This window comes from Maylandia zebra, linkage group LG6 (genome assembly GCF_041146795.1).
Source record: "Maylandia zebra isolate NMK-2024a linkage group LG6, Mzebra_GT3a, whole genome shotgun sequence".
Classification (NCBI taxonomy): domain Eukaryota; kingdom Metazoa; phylum Chordata; class Actinopteri; order Cichliformes; family Cichlidae; genus Maylandia; species Maylandia zebra.
In genome coordinates this window covers 17,044,923-17,068,943 of record NC_135172.1, presented here as the reverse complement: position 1 = coordinate 17,068,943, position 24,021 = coordinate 17,044,923, and the positions used below count along the sequence as shown (strand labels likewise).

The 24,021-nt window shown below is 40.8% G+C and overlaps 1 protein-coding gene across 2 annotated transcripts; it reads right to left on the bottom strand.

The window, feature by feature from the left end:
• Positions 1-2,584: 2,584 nt before the first annotated feature.
• On the bottom strand, positions 2,585-12,218 carry tlr3 (toll-like receptor 3). 2 transcript variants are annotated; one of them, XM_076884784.1, is made up of 6 exons: positions 12,043-12,218; positions 8,776-8,918; positions 7,392-7,859; positions 5,825-6,019; positions 3,813-5,665; positions 2,585-3,439 (listed from the first exon to the last, which is right to left on the bottom strand). In XM_076884784.1, exons 3-6 carry the CDS (start codon positions 7,848-7,850, stop codon positions 3,208-3,210), a joined length of 2,739 nt encoding a protein of 912 aa, XP_076740899.1. In that variant the 5' UTR covers positions 7,851-7,859; positions 8,776-8,918; positions 12,043-12,218; the 3' UTR covers positions 2,585-3,207. The 2 variants fall into 2 exon arrangements, with proteins under 2 accessions (XP_076740899.1, XP_004568434.2); XM_004568377.6 differs by lacking the exon at positions 12,043-12,218 and having other exon boundaries at positions 8,753-11,994.
• Between the last annotated feature and the right edge of the window lie 11,803 nt (positions 12,219-24,021).

Below are 24,021 nucleotides of genomic sequence, written 5' to 3'. Positions count from 1 at the left end.
GTAAAAATAATTTTGGTAGTTTTTACGGTAAAACATTTCCGCTGGTAAAAAAAACAAAAACCTAGGTAAAGACAGTGCACCTTAAAAACATTGCCTGAGTGGCTGGAAATATACTGCAAATTAGAACAACTTCGTAGCTTGCTTTTGACTCCTTAGTACAAAATGTAATACTGAGCTTTAGCCACTAGATGTTCGATGTCAACTTCTTCTTTTTTGTTTGTTTTTTCCATATTACCCTCTGCATTGGCATACAATATAAAATAGGACTAGACTGGAAACAACAATAAAGGAGGATGTTACGAATGAGCAAGCAATAAATCTGTGAATTCCACGATTTTTATATTATTAATAAAACGTTTAATATTTTTATTTAAAATATTTATGCGGTTTTATTGCATTTATTATGCAAAAATACAACTCTTGCAGTCAGTCTCGTGCAATCAGTAGCGGTTTTTGATACGGTCGACATGGGCGGTTGCCCGGGGCGGCATCACGGGCATCGGCAAAAAAAATAAAAATAAAAAATTGCTCGTACTCATGCTGCCCCGACATCAGCCAGCGCACATTGGGAATGGCATAGGCACCGATCGGTTTTCTATCGCCCATTTGCTGGGAGTAAGGACGCCCTCCGTTTGCCAGGTGCGCCTGCTGCTTGCGGCACAGGGAGGAGAGGGCGGGGCGGCGACGGATTCACTGGTGGCTGGAGCGGCATCTAATAACCAACTCGCAAAATAAAAACAAACCAACAAACACGAAAACACCAGACATCATGATACAGAGTTATAATTTGCGCCGATGTTTTTTCGAAATTCTATACGTGAAAAGTGAGCGCGAGAGCCCTCAGTGCGCCTGCTTGCTGCTGAAGTCAAAGTAAACTTTATTGTCATCTCCGCTACATACAGTCCAGTATACAGAGAGACGAGACGACGAGGCTCCTGTTACAGCAGTGCAAGTAAACAAACAATAAATATAAGAAGAGTAAGAAAATGAATATACACTTTAGGACAAGGGGTAAAGGGATCAATAACAATTTAAAATTTATAATTTACAGTTTGATGATTTAAAGTACACACAACCCTTCAAAGGGGGAGGGGGGCCGGCTGCTTCCAGATAGAGCACATTTCATTCATAATGATGTAAATCCAAGCCCATTATGTATTCATGATTTGAATCCTGGGTTGTGTGAAATCCCAGAAATAAACCTTAGACAAAGTGAATCTGTGAACTAAGGTGTAGGTCTATTAGGTTATGTTGTGACGATCCTGGAGTTGGGGGATTTGTGTTCATACTGGAGTGCAAAATCAAAACCAATGTAAGATGGGGCAAGGATACCTAGACCCCGGGGCTTAGAGTACGCTTGGGGAGTGTGATTGTGTGTACAGTGTCTCTTTATGTCTGTCTCCACGTTGGTTGAGTGTGGAGTGAGTGCATATGAGAGCATGAGGGTGGGAATGGATGTTTGTATCTGTGTGTGCCTGTTTGTCTGTGTCCATATGTCAGGTTGGGTATCAGACGCCACCTCTCTGGGGACATCTCAGGCCCTCCAAGGTCTGGAGGCCTATCTCCCCCCACAACTTCCCCTGCCAGTGACAGACGCCCTCAGACACCGGTGCGTTGGTGGGTCTTGGATGAGCGTCCAGGTACACACCGGCTCACTCCTTGGTGGCTGCTTATCGGGGCCTGGAGCCTGGGGCTCGCTCGGGCCACTTCGGAGGTGGGGTGCCCCCGGCCTCTCGGCCTGGGGCTCGGTCACTCAGGCACAGCTGGCTGCCGGTGGAGCTCACGGGCGCGTCACTGCAACTCCCCCTGGCTTCTGCTCCGCGGCTGCTGAGTGAGCCCTCATCTGGGACTCTCCTCAGCTCTTTCTGGGACAGTGGCGCGGCTGCCCCTCTGTTGGTCTTCCTTGGTCTCTTGTGTTCTGGGGGCCTCTGGATGTCTGGAGTTTTGATCTCCTCCATACCTGCTTCATGCCCTGGAGGATGGGGCTGTGGCCTCCCCACACCCTCTAGCAGATCATTACATGAAGGAACCTTTTAAAAACAAGTGTGTTCATGCTCACAGGTGTACACACGGGTGCTCACACACACAAACTACACCCTTTTTACCTTAAAGCACACTGTGCGCTGTCGATCTTACTTACTGCACAATAATGTTTAATATTTAGTATTTACTGTTATATTCCCATAGATCATCATGATGTTGTTTATTCTATTGCTCTAGTCTTCTTCTGCTTGTTTGCTTTTTTTCTCAACAGGTGATCCAGGAAAAGAGAGGGAAAAAAAGGTGATGAAGCAAATTTTCATTGTCTTTTCTCTCTCTCTTTTCTCCCTTTTCTTTCCCTCTCCTTCCATTAACTTTCTTCTGAACTTTTCTTCTTGTCCAGTCTGGCCTGATTACAATAACTTAGAATAAAAATAACTAATAAAAGAAAAAATGAAAAAGAAAAAAAAAACAATGTAAGATGGACAAGAAAAGTTCAAAGCCATCAGGTGCTCAGTTTAGAAAAAATGGAAAAGAAGAGGAGGAGAAACGAGCAAAAGATACAGGTAAGCAGATGTGTCATTGGCAGGTCATCCTGAAACAATCAGAATCAGAATACTTTATTAATCCCTAAGGAAATAATGTGGATTACAGTTGCTCCAAAAAGAAATGGTAAAAATAGTAACAGTAACAGACTAAACTCCAAACAATACATTATGTTACAGATTTTAATATTAATTAGTCATTGTCAATTGTTGATTTGTCCTGTTCTCATTGTATGACGAATTATGATGGCTGTTTGGTAGCCGTTTGCATACAATGCATACTTCCTCTCTCTTCATATGTGTGTGGGGCAGAGGGAGTGTTCGCCCGGGTGCCAAACAGGCTAGGACCGCCACTGAGTGCAATATTTATACAAAAGGCAACACAATCAGAAATTGGAAGTAACATACAAACACTAGTTTATGTTAATTCTTTTACCCATTAACCCCTGAGGCTCTTTTCCAAACGGAATGATTTCTGTCATATTTTAAGCTACTTGTAGAATAAAATCACTGAGTGTACATTAAAATTAAGTGAATGCGGTCTCTCGCTGTATACATCATTACTGATATACACTGAGTTGTGAAACTCATCATTAAGAATAGACTTGAGGTCTTCAAATCCTGTCTTTATTGTGGAAAGAATCAAGAATGCAATCTGTCATGATTATCAAGGATAAACAAGTCAGTCCTTCAGCCGATTAGTCAAGCCGAGTGCAATGAGAAGCTTCTGGTGAAATGCTGGTATCCTTTCCTTATGGACAGGCCAGTCCAGAATGCAACGTGAACGTAACATTCCTCTGCGGAGGAAGAGTGAGTGAAACAACTTGTGATCGTGCACATCCTGAAGAAAGACCAGGATGACTGAGTCCCTGCTTTCTTCGATGACTTGTTGAAGTGCATGATAGACTTTAAATCTGGTGACAAGAAAGAGAAGACATTGTGCTATTAAACAATATTATCCGACTAAGATAATTTTGCAACTTTTGCAATAAATAAATGACTGTTTGATCTCAAAATTATAGAGTTAGTGTGTGAACATGTAAAAAAACAAGCAATTCGGAGCGCTTAAATCTACAGGTGAATAGGGACAAGTTCTACATATTGCTTGAAATGAACTACTATTGCTTTAAAAACACTATATGAAAGGTGTAAGTGTACTGATTTTTAATCAAAGGAAGGAGAATTTGATAAAACTGCCTTGCACATCACCATTTTTTTTCTTGTACTTAGCTTTCACCTGATACATAAAGTCACAATAAAGCATAATCTAGTGTATGTTTTATTTACCGTCTACACCAGGGATCTTTGAGGAGACTTTCGGTGACGACAAACATGATTTTTCTGGACTTTTTCATATTTGTCACAATGGATTCCACCTGTGACATGCCAGCGACTGAATCTCGATCCTCTAAACAAAACTGGCACTTTTCATTCTCTAAAGGGACCAACCTCCTCTCCACCCAACTGGAGTCTTCCTCCGTACGTATGACATAAGCGTCGTACTCATATTCTCTGCCTTCGTCAACTTTGGCATCACTGAATCCTAATGTGCGATTGATCATTATGTTCCAGTAAAAGTGGATCCTCCAGTCATGAAACCGCACCGTGAGTGCGGTTACAATTAGCAAGATGACGGCTGTGCTGCTCACTATGTAAAGAGTCTGAAATGGGGTCATGTCTTTGCAAGAAAGGGGGTCGAAATCCATGATGGAGTGGTTAAAGTAAGCTCGTGGAGTGTTGCACACATACTCGTCCCTGACATTTGGCACACTCGTCGTATTTGTGGTATTCAACCACGTCACGAACCACAGGATGCTCTCGCATGTGCAGTCGAATGGATTTCTGCCCATGATAAGCTGGGTGAGGTTGCTCATGGGAGTACGAAACACTTCAGGTCTCACGCTTGTGATCAAGTTCTTCTCAAAACGTAATACCTGCAGCGACTTCAGGTCATCGAAAACAGAGTCCTTGAGATTATTTATGAGATTGTTGCTAAGGCTTAGCTCCTTGAGGTGAGTCAAACCTTTCAAAGCCTTCAGTGGGATCTCATCCAGTCCATTATAATCCATCTGTAAGGATTCCAACCTCTGCGCATCTTTGAGAAACAACACCGGCCCACCAAGGTTGGCACTCTTCCACAGTCGGGCCAAGTTGTTGTGCTGGAGTTTCAACACCTTTAGGTTTACAAGCCCCTCTAGCAGATTGTCTTTGATGTTAGCAACATTGTTGTTGCTGAGATCCAAGACAGAGAGGTTGGTCAGGGGTTTGAATGGAGAGTGATCTAGGTTTAGGGCTAAAGCTTTAAGACTTCTCCCCAAAGTCAGGACTCTAAGGTTGGGCACATTAATAAAGGAACTGGAGCTTAGGTCAATTGACTGGAAGTTATTGCTCATGTGAATTTCCTGAACCTGATCTAGGCCTTCGAATTCTCTGCCTGTCAAAGTTTGCTTGATATGGTTGTAATCTAGAAGAAGAACAGTGAGGTTTCGCAAAACAGAGAAGCTTCCGGGATTGATCTGCGCTATATTTGTATTTATAAGATTTAGCCATCTGACTGGTGAATCTGCAAGAGATGCTAAGGTCTTGTTGGTGATGTTTCGGAGTGACGGACAGCTAATCCAGCTTATGTCAAGTTTTTTAAGACTTTTTAAGCCTGCAAAGGTGTGCTCTCCGATTTCCCGGATTGCAGTCCTCTGTAACATCAAACTCTCTAGCATGCCTAATGGCTGGAAAGCAAAATCATCAATAACTGGGGCAGCGGTACGACCTTTCACCAGTGCTTCTGTAAGTGCCAATTTTTTCAATCTATTGAGCCCCTGAAATGTCCCATTGGTTAGGTGCTTAATGTTATTGTGCGACAAATTTAGAGTTTGAAGTTTAGATAGCCACTGAAATGAGCCGTCTTCAATTTTACCCATGCCATTACTGGACAGATCCAAGAAGGTTAGATTTGTCTTCTGCAGTCCTGTAAAGACTTTGTTTGTGACCATGACTAGACTCATTTTCCGAAGAGAGAGAGCATCGATGGCTGTCCCAGACAACTCTGAGCACAGTTTGGAAACCATCAGAGTTCCCAAGTTGCCCCCATCCATGATTAAAGTGCGCAGGCCTGAAATGTGCTGAAAGCAGCCGGGCTCCAACTGCAAACAAACAATCACAGAGATTTTTTTTAGTGAGACGGAAAAAGGAAACAAAACAGACAACCGAAAGGAATGTGCTACAGTAACTCTACTTTCTACTGCCAGTTCCGATTTTGATGGAATTTCATTTCCCATTTCTGGATTAAACAAGTTTCTTACTGTTTTTAAAAACACAGATGACAGGTTGAGGACTTGCAGAGAGGATGAATGGTCAAGAAATGAAAAGTCATCTTTCTTCAGAGTGGTGAAGTCATTGAATGCCAGGCTGAAGTTCACCAGGCTGGGCAGCTGAGGCTGGGAGCCGAGCTTGGGTGACTGCAGTTTGTTTTTAGAAACATCTAGAAAGGTTAGGTTCTGTGGATTATTAAAGAAGAGGGAGACAAGAAGAAGGGTTATTTAATGCTGTGCACAAGAGGCAAACAATTGATCCACAGCATATGTCAGACAAAATTTCATAAGCAGCACTTCTCTCAGGTCACAGGATAGTTTGCTCCATCTCTCTACAAAGGCAGCTCACATATGCACCATCCATCCATTTCATATTAAAATTCCTCGGCTCTTTGTTTTTTTTTTATTATTGTTTTATTTTATTTTATTTTATTTTTGGTGGTAGGTGGAATTTACGTTACTCATGTGTATTACTTTTGCAGGACAGTCCATAGTTATTAGGTTTTAACTGTTCTTACTTGCCTTTATTTCCATTAAGTACAAATTAAAGAATGGCAGAGGAACTCCAAAGGGTCCCCCCCCCAACACCACCATCGTTCCAATCATAAAGAAAGCGTCCCACATTTTTCACTGGCTCTAGTTTTCCAAAGTTAACACTGCAGGGCGGATGCTTTTTTGGTCAAAATGTCTGGCTTTTTTATCTAGTGGCTGTGAAGAAACCAGGAAACATCAAGTGCAGGTTACAATGTCCGTGTCTTTTGTTGCAGATGCATGCAAAACTGAGAGAACTACACATCACCACAAAGATATAAGTGGTGCAGATTTTGTAATTTAATGGAAACAACCATTAAAAAAAGGAAATACGGCTACAATGAAGACTGGCTGAAGCAAGCGGAAAAAGACTGTCAGACTTTGTTGGGGTGGGGTGAGTCACGCATATGAAATATGTGGCTTGGAAGAAATGCGCTGAGCAACAGATGCATCCCAGCTGAAAAGATGATTGGAAGGCAGAATCCGTGATGAAACAACAGCTAACAACTGCTGTAACAGTTAGTTTAGAAAAAGTTGATATGTGTATTTAATAAGACTGGAAAAAAAAACGCAGTAACTTTCACTTCCTGCTAATCATAGGAAGTTCGGAAAATCGAACTGAAATTAATACACAAACCTCTTCCGTTTACATTTGTGGGACTTGATTTTTGAAGCTATATGTGGCAAAATTTCAATATCTCTCTCAGAGGAAGTAGGAAGCTCCACATTTCCTCACACACACACATACTCTTTACCCCAAATTTAATTTGTTTGGATACCAACACATCTGTAGATATCAAACAAATGGCAGCAAGCTTTGGGCAGCAGGCTGTATAACCTAAATCCATGACCTAACCTAACCTAAATCCCCAAAACACTGATCACTGATGATTTGTATGATAAAAAGAAAACTAACTGAAACAGAGCTGTCATATTAATAATGAGGAGCAAACGTACAGTTTTTGGCCTTGAAATATAATTGAGTCAAGCAATAATTAGTCATCTAAGTGATCCGACACATCAGTACCTGCAGTGACGAGAAGGGTTCTCCCTGCAGCTTTAGTCTATTACTAGCCAAGTTCAACGATGTCAGTCGGGTGCAGTGGCTCATATCTCCAGTATTCAGCAAATGCACCTGATTGTGTTCCAGGTTCAACATCTGCAGCAGAGGCAGTGTTTGGCACAAACCCGCGTCCACCTTGGTGATGCTGTTGTAACCGGCGTCGAGGTGCAGGAGGCCCGGGTACAGGCTTAGTGACAGCGGGGTAATCCCTCTCAGTATGTTGTGGGACACATCCAGGCTGGTGATGTTCCTGGGAAGGTCTGAAGGGATCGCACTGAGGCGGAGGCGACTGCAGTCAGCTCGGCCGTCTTCCACATAGCAGGAGGTCTTCTTCTCAGAGGCATCGCAACGGTACGGTCCCGTCAAAACACAACACGTGACGAGGATCCATGACAGGAGACGGGAACGATGGGCGCACATCATTTCAAAGACCTTTAAAGAAGAGAGAAGGGTGGATTTGCATTCAAATTTGTTGCTGGGATGGTAAGACTAAAGAAAAGGCTGAGAAGCCCTCTGTGGAGCTGGGTGGAACTGAGACATGTTTTTCTTACTTTTTTTTTTTTTTTTTTTACTTTCCTCTATATTAATAACAATTATAACTCTACACAATTTGTTTATATAAAAATATAATATTTGGTATACTGGGAAAATTACAAAAACAATGTACCAACGATTTCAATTGTGACACTACACTGTAGAACTAGTAAACACTGTTGTGCAAAAGTCTTGGACCATCCCTCACTTCTTTATACAAGTAGTTTACTTCCAAGGAGCCAAACATTCTTGGGCAGTAGTTTACTAGACTTTGCCTGCAGTACAGGCTGGATAAACCTGAATGGAAAAATAAACAATAAAAGATCACGAGTCATGGATTGACCTCCACTGAGCCCAGACCTCAATATTACTGAAACAGGGTGGGATCATCTCGACAGAGAACAGAACAAAAGGCAGCCAACATTCAAAGAAGAGCTCTGAATGTCCTCCAAGAAGCCTGGAGAACTTTTCCTGAAGACTACCTAAAGATATTAGAAGAAAGCTGCCTAAGAGAGCTCGGGCTATGTTTAAAGCAACGATGATCATACCAAATATTCACTGTCGAGCTCGTTGTTTTTACCTTTTCATGTTTCAATAAGTCGCGGCAACCTTTTCGTATTTCCTATCAAAATATAAAGAGATGAGCGGTGGATCCAGCCCTTTGCGCAGTTCTGTAACTTTGAAAGCTTTCAAAAATATCCGCCCTCGTAATTACAGGGTGACTACAGCGCTCCCACGCTGACCTTACAAGCACACTAATATTTTGAATGCAGTCCATACAGATTTCTTACCAGATGTGAACATTGCACAATACCTTCGACAGTCAGAGTCCAGACAGAAGATTCCCCCTGCAGCTGCACGGCTTCTATCGCTGAACGCACACAGCCACAGCGGCGCTTATGAGGAAATGAAACTGTGGTTTCGTTTCTTCTTCGGTGGTGGGTATCCACTGGAGAGCTAACCATTTCACGCAGGCGGATAGCCACAGATATTGAGATATTAAGTTTGCATAAAATTTATATGCATCATATCCTACACTCCAGAGACACGTCGGGTGATTTGACGTCTAGTTTCCGAACAAACTTTTTGGACTTGCGTGTAGACCGTAGACAGGATTCAGGAAGGCGTGGTGTAAACAGGTTGAGTCAGCCGGTCGTCTATTATGTTCGTGCCTTCTGAAACATTTGTCGGTGGTTTCATATATTAAACCGGGAACCGTTTTTAAACATGTTTAACATCCGCGGTGAGTTAAACAGCGACTGAGATGCGCCTGAGCAAATACACTGCTGTGTAGGAAAAGTGTCGTAAATATGTGCAGGTAACAACAGACAGCTGTAGTTATTTCTCTTTTTCTTTTAGGCATCCTTTAAATTAATAGTTAATTATATTTATTATGTTATAAGTTATTAAAACAAAAAAATTGTTACTTTATATTTATTTAGTTAGTTCGTTTTTTTTAGGATATGAAACTAGTCAGATGTCATTTAGGTAGCTCAAAGTTTATATGTGGTACTCTAAAACGCACACTTATTATAGTGACAGGACCAGAATAAATTCGAGGTTTTCACTATCCAAAAAAAAAAAAAACTGCTGCTTCTCTTTTAAGAGGAGTAGCATCTTATAGCTAAGCACTTGTTATAGCAAGTGAACCACACACCTGTGGGATATGGTTTCCCTTACCCTGATGAGGTTTCGATTTGGGGTCACAAACACAAGGCCTGGGTGCCAGAATAAGCTCTGCTAAGAGTCCAATCCAACCCACTGCATAACTTTGGAAAAACTTAATTTTGAACTTTCAACTGTGTTTTAAAGCTTTTCCTACATGGCTTTTCCCTCATGGTCATTCATACATGTAATATTCTTTATTTTGGTATCAGCCAGGCTCTGCTCTCTCATCTTCAGCTAGTTCAGAATGCAGCTGCCCGACCCTTGACAGGCACTCGTAAACATGAATATATCTGTCCAGTCTTGGCTCATTTATACTGGCTTCCAGTACGTTGTAGAATCGATTTTAAGATTTTCTTTCTTGTTTTTAAGTCTCTAAATTAGCTGTGACGGGTTAGCTCCGTCAAACCTCTCAGACCTACTCTCAGGTCAGCTAATAAGTTGCTTGTAGTTGTCCCTAGAAACAAGCTAGGGCCTTTGCGATTGCTGTGCCCAAACTTTGGAACAGTCTGCCTCTTCATATTAGGATCTCTCCAACACTTGACATTTTTAAAAACCCATCATCACTTAATTGTGACTGGGCTTTTGTGTGATTCTTTGTGTGTGTTTGTTCTGCTTTTTACTTTTTTACTATGTACAGCACTTTGGTCAACCTTTGTTATTTAGAGGCATAAACACAGTCATTTAAGACTGTGTTTTTGTTAAGTTATATTTAAGAGTACACCCTAAACAAATGTACAGAAAGCACACTTTACAGTTTCTCTCTCTCTGCTTTAATTTTATTACATTTATTCACAGAGTATCAAGTTCTCCCTGATTGTTCCGAGGCTTGCAGGAACACTGCAGCGTACAAACTGACATCTCATTACATGACCTGATATGTCCTTATTCAGAACGACAGAGAAGTGAAATCTTGTTGTTGTAAATCTGAACTTGGTGTTAGTAACCACTGGAGGGCAGTAAAACGCTGCTATTAAACCATGAGCTTAAGTAATGCTGTGCTGTTTGTTGGTGGGCGCTATGAGTCCTCTTTCAGGGTACAGCACATATTTATAGTGACAGGTCTTTCAACAGAATGACACAACAAATGTCAATGAGCCCGTATTATACAGTTTGTATGCATCTTTGTGTTGGAGATTGCATTACACATACTGGATAATGTGCTAAAATCTATGGATTTGTTTCTGTTTTGCAGGGTGCTTTAATTGAATATATTATCTGACCCCACATAACTTTTCTTCTTATTATTCTATTAGAAAATAGAATAATAAGAAGTCCTTTTGGTAGGGACCCAGAACAACACAGTTCAGAACGCAATCATATCTACACTATGGACATAAATGAAGCATCAATGTTATTTCACTCCTGACTCTTGCAACCGATGACACTGATTATATTTATTTTAGTTCAAATTAATTATTTAATGCAGGGAGTCAAAGATGTATGACTTCCACCAGAGATGTACAGTGCAGGTAATTTCATTTTAAAGTATAAGTTACTATGATTGCAGCTGTAGGCTGCAGCTAAGTGCATTACATAGGCAGTCCAAATACCTATAAATCTGAAGGTAATCACCATGGCAGGCCTTTAAAAGGTCAGCAGTGATAGAAAATCAGAAATTACTTACAGCTGGTGTAAGTTACATAAAAAAAATGAAAAGCAATAATGTTAGACTGACAATTATTCTTTAAACTGAATTTCACTTGAGATAAAAACCTTTATTTTTTTTATGGAAGCATAAAGATACAAGTGCCAGTTGAGCCAAAGCATTTTCATTATCTTAACATCAATTATCATACTGCGGGGGTTGCATGTCCCATCTTTTGCCATACAACACTGCCGTAGTTCAAACCTGCAACGAAGTGCTACTGAAATCGTTTTCACTGAACTTTAAAAATATTTTTTCCTGTATTTTCAGCCATCATTTAGTTTTTTAACTGTGGTCTGAAAAAAAGAGGAAAAAAATGGACCAATCTTAAGAATTTTCACTGTGAGCGTGTTAACATTTAGCCTCAGAGAGCTGCAGCTGTGCACTTTCTGGATTTATAGTATCATAGAACTGCATACATAAGTACTATCTTTTAAATGTGGAGATAGCAACGTGTGATTAACATCTTAAATCTCTTAAACTCCACAGACCGTGTCAGCGTTTTTCCTGTCTTTTTCATTTTCCATCTCTCCTGCACACTGCTAATCGATTAATTATGCAGAGATGGATGAAGGAAGGTCACTGACCCTGCAGCAACATTTTAACACAGCATGTTTACTCTGTCTATTAACTGGATTAGTGCTATGGATGAGGACAGCTGTGTTGCATGAAAAGGAGGAAACATTACATTGCTTCAGTTTGGAAAAAGAAAAGCCTTCTTCTCTCTGTAGTCAGACCCGAAGATATGTAAACACACCATTCTCTCACCTCCCTTTTCTCCTTCATCCCCCCCTCAGATTATTGGGCTGCAGAGCAGGTACTTCCTGGAACAGACCTGAGGCCACTGATTGGTTTATCCCACCACTTAAGCTGAGGCAGTTTACAGGGCGTTGTGCCAACTCCTGGATTGCTGAAGACCTGCAAAAACTGAAGACAGCTGGCATGGTCAGCACTGTGGTGGTGCTGGTGGAGGTCAAGCTAGTAATGCAATAAATAAAAGCAGGAAGAATAGATTGAAAGGATTCAGCAGGGGGGGGCAGGAATAGGGGCAATCAAATGAAGTGAGATCAAAGGCGCATGGAGTGGAAAGGGCTGTGATGAGAACAGGAGCCTCTGCCATAACACCAACTAACTCATGAGATGCACCTTGATCAGCTCGCGAAGAGAAGAAAAGTAACCATCAGGTAACCATCTGATTCTGACCAAGAGGAACAACTTGGCGCTGGAATAAGGGATTAAGAATAAGGAGAAGCACCCCTACTTACCTGTGGACAGTGACAGGCGTTACTGTACTTATTTCACTTACTGTTGCCAGATTGTGGCCGGTGCGTGTTGTGCGTACGCGTGTGATTGAATGCACTCATGCAAAAGGGATAATTGGTGGGAGGCAACAGCTCCATCAGTGGGAGTATGTGTGCGGCTTGGGTTAATCTCCTCTCCCTCATTTATAGATTGAGTCTCCGGAGTGTTGGAATGCCCTAACACAAAAGGTGAGTTTGCCCTCTTGGCTCTTCGCTGTAGCGGTTGTTAACCTGTGCTATGTAATTATGTCAACAGCTTTAACTCACAAATAAATCTTCATCATCAGCGTGTCCAAACCCTCACTACACACTGACTGAGTGACACCTGTGCTTTGGACATCCATTTATTTACTCCCAGAATATGATTGTGTGCGTAGTTATAGGGAGTTGCAGTCTTATAGCAGCATACTGCCATTGTTTGGTGGACATGTGTGGACTTAAAAAAGACAAGCAGTGTTACTTTAAGTCTTTGTTAGCCTGACATTTTTAGCAGCGATGGGATAAATTCTCACAATAGGTGAAGTGGAAAACTGGAATGAAGAGATTTTTTGCAGAGAGGAATGGGGAAGAAGGGAACGGCTAATGCACATACAAGGAGATGTGCAGGCGGTAGAAGCAATGTTGTAGCATGTTCCCTCTGCAGAAAAAAAAAGACACTGCAGCATATCTCCCCCTCCCCAATTTGCTGACCAATGATGTTTGGAGGTCAGACTCCCAGCTCTGCTGTCAGCCCCATGACATACAGCTTGTTCAGGAACACACCTTAAAGGAAGCGCGGGGGAGGGGGGGCAAATAATCACAAGCAAAATATATGCACATATTTATGCCATCTGCTGAGAAGCTAGTGAGCAAAAATGTGCAAATATATGCATTCAGCATACTGTTACCCAAAAAATAAAGCTGCTCAGCACGGATGACTGCATGATGTGTCACCCCGCACAGAAACGGCTGTTTTGTCTTCAGTGCAGGAAAACGAGCAGCCGATGTCAGACGACAGAGATGTGGCCAGATAATTTTTGCACGCACTTGGAAACTCAGATTTTTAACAGTTTTGTCCTTATTTTGACTAAAAAGAGTGCTGTTGAGGAATAAACAAAATAATTACTGCATGTGAGTGTTTCTCATCAGTGGCTAGTGCTCACTAAGTGCTTACTCGGGTCTGTTCTCACTAGAAGTAGTCCCCGGGGGTGACAGGACATCAATACTGAATTGGAATCAGCAGCATGGATCTACTACCATACTCTTAACTCTTTGCAGTGTGCAGTGCAGCTCAGTGATATTCAGTGTGTAAGAGGCACAGTTTGAATAAAATGCCAGACATATGCATGTATGGATTTGAAGGACCTGAAATCAGCTTCTTGTTTTTAGAAATCTTTTCCTTTTTCTAATTTTCTTTCTTTCACATTTGAATTAATCTCTATTGATTTTTGTTCTTATCCTCAGTTACAGTGTTAGAAAATGTTCTGTTATTTTATGCGTGGCCTAAAATTTGCAATACACCTTCCATCTGGCTCGTTTAAGGTGGAACTTCTGTCTGAGTCAAAGTGAGTCATCTCTCTCAGTGGCCCATAGAAAACTGCAGATGTGGGCCACATTTAGACCAAACAGCAGTTACTGCTGTCTGGGCAGTGAGTCAGCATCAGAGGTTTGTTTGTCCACGTACTGAACACCTGTAGGTCGAAACAGTAGTTAAACATATTTTGAAGAACTTGTCTTAGGGCTGTAGTTGAGAAGGTAAACTGGCAGTCATGTGATAATTTCACATCTCTATCACTCTGTGTTACAATAAAATAAAAAATTAGAGCAGCTTTAAGGAATTAAAAATTGGCTGTGGCTTTCCTTTTAAGCAGACTTACTGATAGTGTGCAGCTTTTTCAGGCTGATCTGAGAAAGCATGTGACGCGATCTACAGCAAACATTTTTATTTTTGCCTACAGCACAAACAGTGCCCGAGCTGACCCACGACCCAAGTTTTCCAAGGTTGTGAGCCTTTCTGTGAAGAGCTGAGACCTGAGCTTTCTCTGTGTGATAAATGCTGTCGGACATGTGGCCTTTTCAAAGAGAGATTACACATTTCTAGCGCCAGCCTTAAAGTAAAGGAGGCAGCCACAGCTTTGTTCCAACACCTTAAGCTTTGGCAGTCTTAACAACCCAGCCTGCCTGTTATGTTTAGCAGATTGCACTAAATGGCTTGATTTAAAGAGCCAAGCAGACTGAGTGAGTGCTGAGAGTCAGTGGTTTGCTTTTATGTTAAAAATAGGGCATTATATTTAGAATACATTTTTTTTCAGTCTTGTTAATTCTAATGTAAGAGCACAGTAAAGTCCAGCCACCTGCAGATCCTCCTTTAGTATTTTTCATGTAATTAATGTGTAATTACAATATAACTAATGTCCAACAGGGAAGATTGTCCTAAAACAGAAAAACAACGGGAATAAACAATTTAGGCTCAACGCAGTAATTACTACATGTCTTATTTTCAGCTGATAAATTAAATAAAATACTTTCATTCACTGCTGTGTGAAGTTCATCCCCTTTGGGCTAAACACACAAATATTTTTTCTGGGTCATGTGGTCAAAACTGATTTAGCGATTTAGGTCTCTTTTGATGTAGCAGAGCAGCAATGTTACCAAAGAAGGAAGAGGGAGTTTCAGGGGTCACATTCCTCACACCGGAAAAAAAAATGGACAGACTGCTTTACTCCTAATGCAACAGAACCAGAACGAAGGACACTGAAAATTGAGAGCAAAAGTATTTTGATGAACGAGATAGTCAATATTTGCTGACAATTCTGTCTGCAGTTCTCCCTTTTTAGGCAAACTAAAAGTAAGCACTGTTTTTTTATACACAAAACACTTTGCCCTTTTGCTACTGTTTGCATCCCCTTGTTGGTCTCTGAATGAACTTAGACATTTTGTTTGGTCGCCTAGTTTTCAAATCCCACTGCAAACTGTGCGTTGTCGTGATTGCGACTGCACACTTGTCTACCAGCACCATCATGTGTTTGACCTGTATTAGTCTCCTCCTGTTGGCTTCTAATAAATATCCCTGCTTTCCCCCCCCCGGTTTGATAGGATTAATCGAGCCATTACTTAATTACAGGCTTGAGAAGAAGCTGAAAATCTATGAGGAGGATTTACAGCTCTTCCCATAAATCAAGGACAGATTTTTTTCATAACTGCTTTCCACTAACAGGATCATTAGCAAGGAAATGAAGGAAAGAGCTGGTGTTGCTGCTGATTCTGCTATCCAGGTAGCATTTCCAATGCTGGTCAGGAGCATTACAGTAATTACTCACTGTTAGAATGTGAAAATGGTTTAATAAATTTATGATTAAAATGTTCAATCAGGATTAGTAGCTCTAAATTGCAAAAAAAAAAAGCAGTGCAATTGTTCCATCATACTGTAGGCTTAGACTGTAGACTTTTGGCATAATGGTTCACTGCTACACTCTCATTGCTTGCTGAATTTGTAAATAATTACCTTACATTGAACTCAGAGACCAAGGATGGGGTCTCATTACAAATGCAAAAAAGTTTTGAAAAGAAATATTCAGTATTTGCTAAGTTAACACAACATCTCTACTACTGACTATTGATGGTGTAAACACTGCTTTAGAGTTGAGATCATGTCTAAGTATTTCTATACTCTGTTAGCAACCTCTTTTATTTTACCATGTAGAATAGCAGAGAGTTTGGTCCATGTTGGCCCAATAGCATCATGCTATTGCCGCACATTTGTCTGCCACACATCCACGATTGTACTGAGATCTGGTGACTGTACATTTGAGTACAGCGAGCTCACTTGCATGATCAACAGTTGATGTTTTGAGATTATACTTCTACAGAATATTATACAACGCATTTTAAAGATAAATGATCCAGTTAGCAAGCTCCTCAGAGGTCAGAGGAGAGTGGCTTGAGTTTTTCAAGCTAATGAAGGCAACAGTAGCTTAAATAAACACAAGTTACAAACAAGGTATGCAGAAGAGCATCTACAGCAGCAGAAGACCACACAGGAAACCGAGGTCATAATTTACACAGGTTCATGAAAATTGAAAAATAGAATATGGGAAAAATGGTGCCTGGGCTGATGATGATCAATTTCTGCATACACAACATAAAGACACGGATCAATCCTGCCTTGTATCAACAATTCAGGCAACTAATTGTAGTGTAATGACGTAGGAGATATCTTCTTGGCACACTTTGGGCTCCAACTTGTTCATGAACACACCTTAAAGGAAGCAGAGGGGCGGGGGCCAAATAATCACAAGCATAATAAATGCGAGTTGTTTAAATCCCGCAGCCTACTTAAGTATTGTTGCTGACCATGTCTATCGCTTTTTGTGACCACAATGCACCCATTCCCTGCTGGCTGCATCGTCATGTCACTGTCATATCATCTCAAACTGGTTTGTTGATCATGCAAGTCACCAGATCTCAGTACAATTGTGGATGTGCGGCAGACAAATGTGCAGCGACAGCGTGATGCTATCGTGTCAATATGGACCAAACTCTGCTATTTTACATGGTAAAATAAAAGAGGTTGCTAAAAGAGTTTGCAAACACTTGAAATGTTTATGCCGTCAGTAGTTAGTAGTAGAGATGTTGTGTTAACTTATCAAATATTGAATATTGAATATTTCTTAAATTGAACTGTAATAAGACCCCATCCTTGGCCTTTTGATTACAATGTAAGCTAATCATTTACAAAATCAACCAAAGACTCTCCAAACACTCAGGCTCTGAGCTGAGAAGGGGTGTCTATCCTCACTAAACACTTAGATGTGCGAGGAATGGCTAACTATGAGCCAGCTGGCATCCCCACTTGCCAAGCACCTCTAACTATCAGTCACTTTTCATACTTTCTACTTCTCCATACTCTCTCAGTGCACTTGCTAATAGTCCATTATCTTCTTTTTTGTCAGGGTCCCCCACCCAGCTGCACATCTATCAAGTTTGCTTTTGTATTTGTTGGTTCTCATTTCTGCATCGGCTCTGCCAACTGGCATATACACAAAGCTTGCATCAGCAACCGGCCACATTTCGCAGCACCACTTATCAATCCACTCAGCGGTCACACAGGAGAGGCCTGGCTTACCCACAGTGAAGAGTAGAGAGGTGTATTAGAAATGTGTTCCAGAGAGTCTGTCAGCAATTACGCTTAGAAGACGCACGTGGGAAACATGAAGAGGTAGCTATGTTGCGTAAGGAGCACAAGATAGTCTGCCGTCCTTTCATGCCCTGATAAGGAAAAGGAGAGAGGTGGATGCGGTTCCAAAGGTTTCAAATGTAAGATTGTGTGTTTCAGTATCAGGGTTAGATCAGATTTAATGGTGTTGCAGTCTTCATAACACTGACAAGACAACAATTACACATGCATGTGATTACTAAGTATTAAGTGTGTGTATTAATCTGACACTGATGGAATGCCATTCATTTTTGCAGGCCTATCATAAATGAAGGCACTGAACAAAACACACATAATGATTCACTTTATTGCTACCCTTTCAGGAGTGTCACCAGTGTCATTTCAGTTCATCCTCTGGACACCATGGAAAGGTCTTCCAAACCTAATGGCTCATCTGTTCAATATTTAGTCAGATATTTCAGTCTGGACCACAGCAGACCTGCTAAATAACAGACGAACACTGATTCACTCAATAGAACTGTGCTAAAGAGCCTATTCATGTATTATCATGGCTAAAAAAAGAGATAGGCCTATTAGGACTTAATGATTTCCATAATGATGGGTTAAAGGGTGAGGATAATTTGGTTATTCAAATTGGGTGAAAGCTGAACTTTAATCTGCCTTAAACGTTTATTACAATATGAGAAACTTACCAGCATTCAGAGTGAAAGAGACATAAGATCTTTAATATCTTGATGACATTGCCTAACATGTCCAATATTTGGCTATTTCCTTCTAGAAAGCATGCTATTCCTCATTTTAAAAGGTTATCTCTGTATGTCAGCTGTAAGTTTGATCCCCCTATGTAGCATCACACAAATTAGAAGAGGGAATGATATAGACAGAAGTTAGTAGTTATCTTAAACGCATCCTTGTGCCCTGCTGCGGTAATTACAGTGTTAATTATATAGCTACACCCTCTGTTGGCCTCTGATTGCTCAATAGCTGCTAAATCATAGTTTAAGGAAACACAGCTAGTGCCTAACTTTGTCTCTGTGAATTGTAGTGCCGGGAAGGTAGCGTATCCAAAAAATGGCAAGCGAAAAAATAGTCCAGGATGTCAGGTGTTGTAGAGTTTGATGGCCATAATGAACGACTTCCTGTGGCATTCTGTTTTGCATTGTGGTGGAAGGAGTCTTTTCCTGCAAATGCTGCTGTGACTGTTCAACATGCCACGGAAAGGGTGTAAAGCATCCAAAACTGTGCTTAACTTGGACAGCATCCTCCTTTCTGACACTGACATCAGAGAGTCAAGCTCTACAGCCACGATCCTACTGGGCCAGCAGCAGTTTGTTGATGCCCCCTACCCTCAGTCTGCTGCCCGTGGACACCACAGACTCAAAGCATGCTGAGCATCATCCAACAAATATTAAAAGACCTCAGCTTCTTCAGAAATAGAGATTGCTTTGGCTTCTGTGTTTTAAGTTAAGTCCAGTATTGTTTTATTCTATTCATTTATTTGAATGAAAACAGTTCCCTGTAAGATGAGTTTATGAGAGTGGAACCTGGGGACAGTACCATCAAAACAATTAGTGAAATTAGCCTAAAAAGCTCAATAGTACTGCAGAGTCAGGTCTAACAATCTGTAGCTTTGGCAATTTACACAATACACATAGTCATTTTATCCGTTGTTGTTATAGGACATATTGATTAGTGGACTTTTTGAAGACTTCACAAACACCGCAAGCAGACCAAAGACACTGCCGGGAGCATTTCCAAACAGCTACAGATAGATTATTAAAGCCACTGAGTCAGCAAATTCATTTGGGAGATCTATTACAATACTGAAAACACGTGCATGGGAAATCTTGCAGAAAATTAATTTAGTCCTGCCTCTTTTCCCTCTGCCTCCAGTCTGACTGTGCCAAACATCTTCAGCACTATTGGATTACTGGTAATTGCAAAATATCAAAAACCGAGTCGGCAGCGGTTTTGTAGCAGTATGCTACAAAAAGTGAGCCATGATTGATTTTATCATCCAAATGGCAATAAGAGTCTGAGAATCTGCCTCCGAGTGAGCCTAGGTGAGAATTTATGGCCGAGGAAAAAGGCTGAAATGCGTAATCTGTTTAATTAATTCAAAATATAATAAACATGATAGTGTGCGTTGGTTATGCTCAACATTTCACATGTCTGCAAAATAATTTAATTCAATTACATTTCTGCATGCAGCAACATGCTATCAAGTATAATTTTGTTATTATGGCATCAACCTCTGGTTCCCCTCTCGTCCTCTGAGCTCTTCACAGTCCTTTATATTGCTATTATATTTCAATTCTCTGGTATTCCTGAACTTCTCTCATGCACCATTTTTTTTCTGCTGCATCAGCGTTTCCTTAACATCTGTCAAAGCACTGGAAGAGCAATACTTTATTCAAACTGAAGAGTCATGAGTGACACTGGCTTTCACACTGGGCAATGCTCACTCTTTCTGACTGATTACAGCACAGGAGCAGGGCAGAAGCCAAAGTGCTGGGTTCACGGTAAATTATACCATCCACTGGATGATTGATGGGAGGCGGAAAGATTTTTTTTCCCCTTTTTATTCTATCTGTGTAAGGTGGAAACTGACTCTTGACCAAGTAAAACACAGCTAAAACACAGCTAGCTTGATTAAGATAGTTATCTGACTAACTGCAGTCACGCTGGGTAAAATAAATAAGAGCAAATGGAAGTTAGGGGGTCAAAGATTTACTTTAATACTTGAGCTGTCTCTAATGACTCTGCTAAACAGAGAGAGGACGTAGACTTCAACATCATCGCCCTCTTACAGATCTGCTTTGGCATTTCACCTGCTCAGCTCTTAGACATCAAAGTAAGTCAGGAATAGAAGTGAAAGTAGCATGATGTCATTCCCAGACAATGTCCTCCTGTACTCATACGCCATGCACTCATTCTGTACCACTTCTTTAACACTGGCCAGACGAGTGGACCTCAGTATCAGCTGTTCCAAATGTGGATCTCTTTGGATAGCAATGACTGAAAGATGTGACAGAGTGCCACTGTTCAGATAAAAAGAGTCATTTTCTCACAAGATCAGTGTGCCACCCTGCTGTCCTTTGTCCCGTGGGCTATTCTGAGAGAGACTGCGAGGGTGCTTTTAGTATACACTGTATGTTAGGGCTATATATTTATTTATATACATTTATTTATATAAAAACATCAGTAGATTATGAGGGTGTCTTGTGGGAACTTTTATGTATTTTATTTAGAATGAGTTCTACAGTATGATGTAGCTGTAATCATGAGAAAATGAAACAGTTGCAGTTGTTTAAAGGTTAGGTACAGGGATACTCTGTGTGACGTGCAGCGTGTTGTCTCCTGGCTGTGGCCAGCTTCAGTGTGTCTTGTATTTAATGTCAGTATTTGGAATGCAGTTAAGACTTTACTAAATGAACGATGCACTATGAGAGCCACCCGCACTGAGGATGATTCTTGAACGTCAGTGGAGACTGGTAAGGATTCTTGCAATTATATTCATTGACCACTTTGTTTGAGTACATCTGTTCATCTCCAAATATCAAAAAAGCCAATCATATTGCAGTAATTCAGTCCATTTAAGCATGTCAACATGTTCTGTTGAAGCTCAAAGCTTTAAAGAAAGGTGATTTAAGTGACTTTAAATGTGGCGAGGTTGGTTAAGCTACTGGCTTACGTCAGAAACTGCTGATCTGCTGGGATTTTCTCACACAACCATCTCTATGGTTTATAGATAGTGGTCTGAGAAAGAGCAAAAAGAAATCCACCGAGCTGGAAAAAAAATGCTTTTGTTGATCCCAGAGGTTCAGATGAGAATGGCTACACTGTGTCAAAATAACAACTTGTTACTGCCAAGGTATGCAGAACAGCATCTCAGGGCACACAGCCCATTGAACCTAAAAGCACCAACACATGTCAGCTAAGAACAGGAAACTGAGGCTACAATTTACACAGACTCGCTGAAACTCGCTGAAACCTACCACCAGGTGGGCATTCTAGCCTAGTTATTTCATTTCTATTACTTGAATCTTTAAAGTCCATAGCCTCTTCCCTCGGTATGTCTATACCTGTACCTCCTGTGGATCTCTGCATACCAGACACAATGTATCATCATCGTCTTCCCTGGCCCTGTAAGAATGCATGCCTGATAGTATGCCAGCGGATAACATATCACCTATAAAAAGGAACCCTCTTGACCACAGTAACAGACAGTAAGGGCTGCTTTTACAGCACATGAGTGCTGGTGATAAAAGACCGAGCAGATGCCTGCATACACGCGCGCTCACAGAAACACATATGCACACATACACACTAACAGATGTGGTCTTGCTGACACCTCACAAAGGTCAGCCATCAATAATGCTCTAAATTCGTACAGCTTTCAAGCTGACAGAAGAAAGGGCTCTTTATGGATGTGCTAACGGAAACATAACACCTCAGCTTTAACGCTGCTGATGAAATGCTGTTAATGTGATTGAAGTTATAAGATGACACAAATAATAATCACTCTTACTGAAGCATTAAACAGTGAAAATGTATCAGAAATGTGCAGTATAGTAAAGAAACTCACTTGAAAATCAAATTCAGACATAGTTTAAACATAAATTTGGCATCTAAAGATGAAAACCCTGCATATAATGTTTTCAATAATTTCCATATTACTAGAAAATTAGAACAACTCAAATTTTTGGCTTTGTGTGTGATTCTGTATCAACTCGCTAGACCATGTCTAATGGCCCTCAAAAGGTTTTTAAGAATTTATGAGCAAAAGCTGCTTACTTTCACTTTAGAGTTACAACACATCTGCAGTCTATGTCTCTGTTACACTGAGACCTAAATAGATAAATAGACCAGCCACAACAAAGAGGTATTAAATTAGATAGATAGATAGATAGATAGATAGATAGATAGATAGATAGATAGATAGATAGATAGATAGATAGATAGATAGATAGATAGATAGATAGATAGATAGATAGATATTATTGGACACATTAAAGACAAATTATTAAATGTGCATAAAGAATATCTTCTGTTGGCTATAAAGGCCTATAGTAGATCAAGTTTATATATTATTTAATAGCTGGGTGTGTTCGGATGGGGCTGGGGGAAATGCACTTAGCTTCCAAAGTGAAGCCAATGCAGCAGTGCCCTAAATAGGCATTCTTTTCTAACAGCCACCAGGGGGTGACACCTGTAGTTGCATAAAAGGCTTCAGATCCTACAGAAATCTATGAGATAACAGCACTCTCCCTTTACCTCTGTAAAAACTGACTTGTGTTGCATGTTTTGGGGCATAATGAAAAAAACCTTAAGTCCGTTTTGTAAAGTCTGGTGTCAGAGAGGAGGATTATATTATGTGACTGACAAGTCATTAGCCAGTGAGCGTATAAAACAATTAAAACTGACCTGTTTTAATTGTTTTATGGCCTAAAGTCATGCATGAAGAGTGTAGCCACTTTGAGCATCTGTAGCTGCTGGCTTTCTGCTAGATCTCACCTTAGATAATTTATCTAAATTTCAAATGCAGGACCACACCTCGTACACTCCCCTTCTGCTTCTCTGTCTATATATCTATATATGACGCCCCTGCACTACAAGCTACGAGTTTGTTCTCATTTTTGTTCCTCACCCTCCCTCTCTTTTTCAATTTATTCACTTCTCACAAGTGCATGTGTATCTGCCCATCCCAAGAGCCGACGCCAGTCCCCTCCAAGGCCTTTTCCAAACCGCAAAACAGGTAGCTAGCATTAGCTGATGACACAGAGCTCAAAACTAATATCCAAATATGATCATCAAAAAACCTAGATGGTGCATGCCAAAATGTCAAACTTATGACCAGGTGATGTCATAGTGGACATGTGCATCTTTTATATACAGTTTATGGTCAGCACTCAAATAAACCCACACTATCACAGCAGAGTATTTCCTGATAATTAAAAGATTTCGCTGCCAAATAATAATAATAAAAAGTAGAAACAAATGTATCTAGAAGCAAATACCTACAGCTCACGGTAGGGACATGGTAGCTAAAAGAACTCATTTAAACCTACAAGCATGGTGATGGACAAAATGCTACCAGGACAGCATAGATATAAATCTTAACACAGCTTCAAAGTTATTCCTAGCAAACATCTATGAATCATTTCTTATTTAGGCTTCGAGCCTTAGCCTGTGTCATGGTCTAACCATTAAAACAAACCGTCAGCACCCCGCCTCATATCTGAGGTCAGTCTATTGTGTGTTTCTGCTGCAGATAGAAGGCAAAGTGAC

Coding starts and splice junctions, on each gene's coding strand:
- tlr3 (XM_004568377.6), bottom strand. CDS start 8,926: ATGGTTAGCTCTCCAGTGGATACCCACCACCGAAGAAGAAACGAAACC. Junction 6,020..7,391: donor AACCCTTCTCGTCACTGCAG/GTACTGATGTGT, acceptor AATAATCCACAG/AACCTAACCTTTCTAGATGT. Junction 5,666..5,824: donor CATCTGTGTTTTTAAAAACA/GTAAGAAACTTG, acceptor GTTTGTTTGCAG/TTGGAGCCCGGCTGCTTTCA.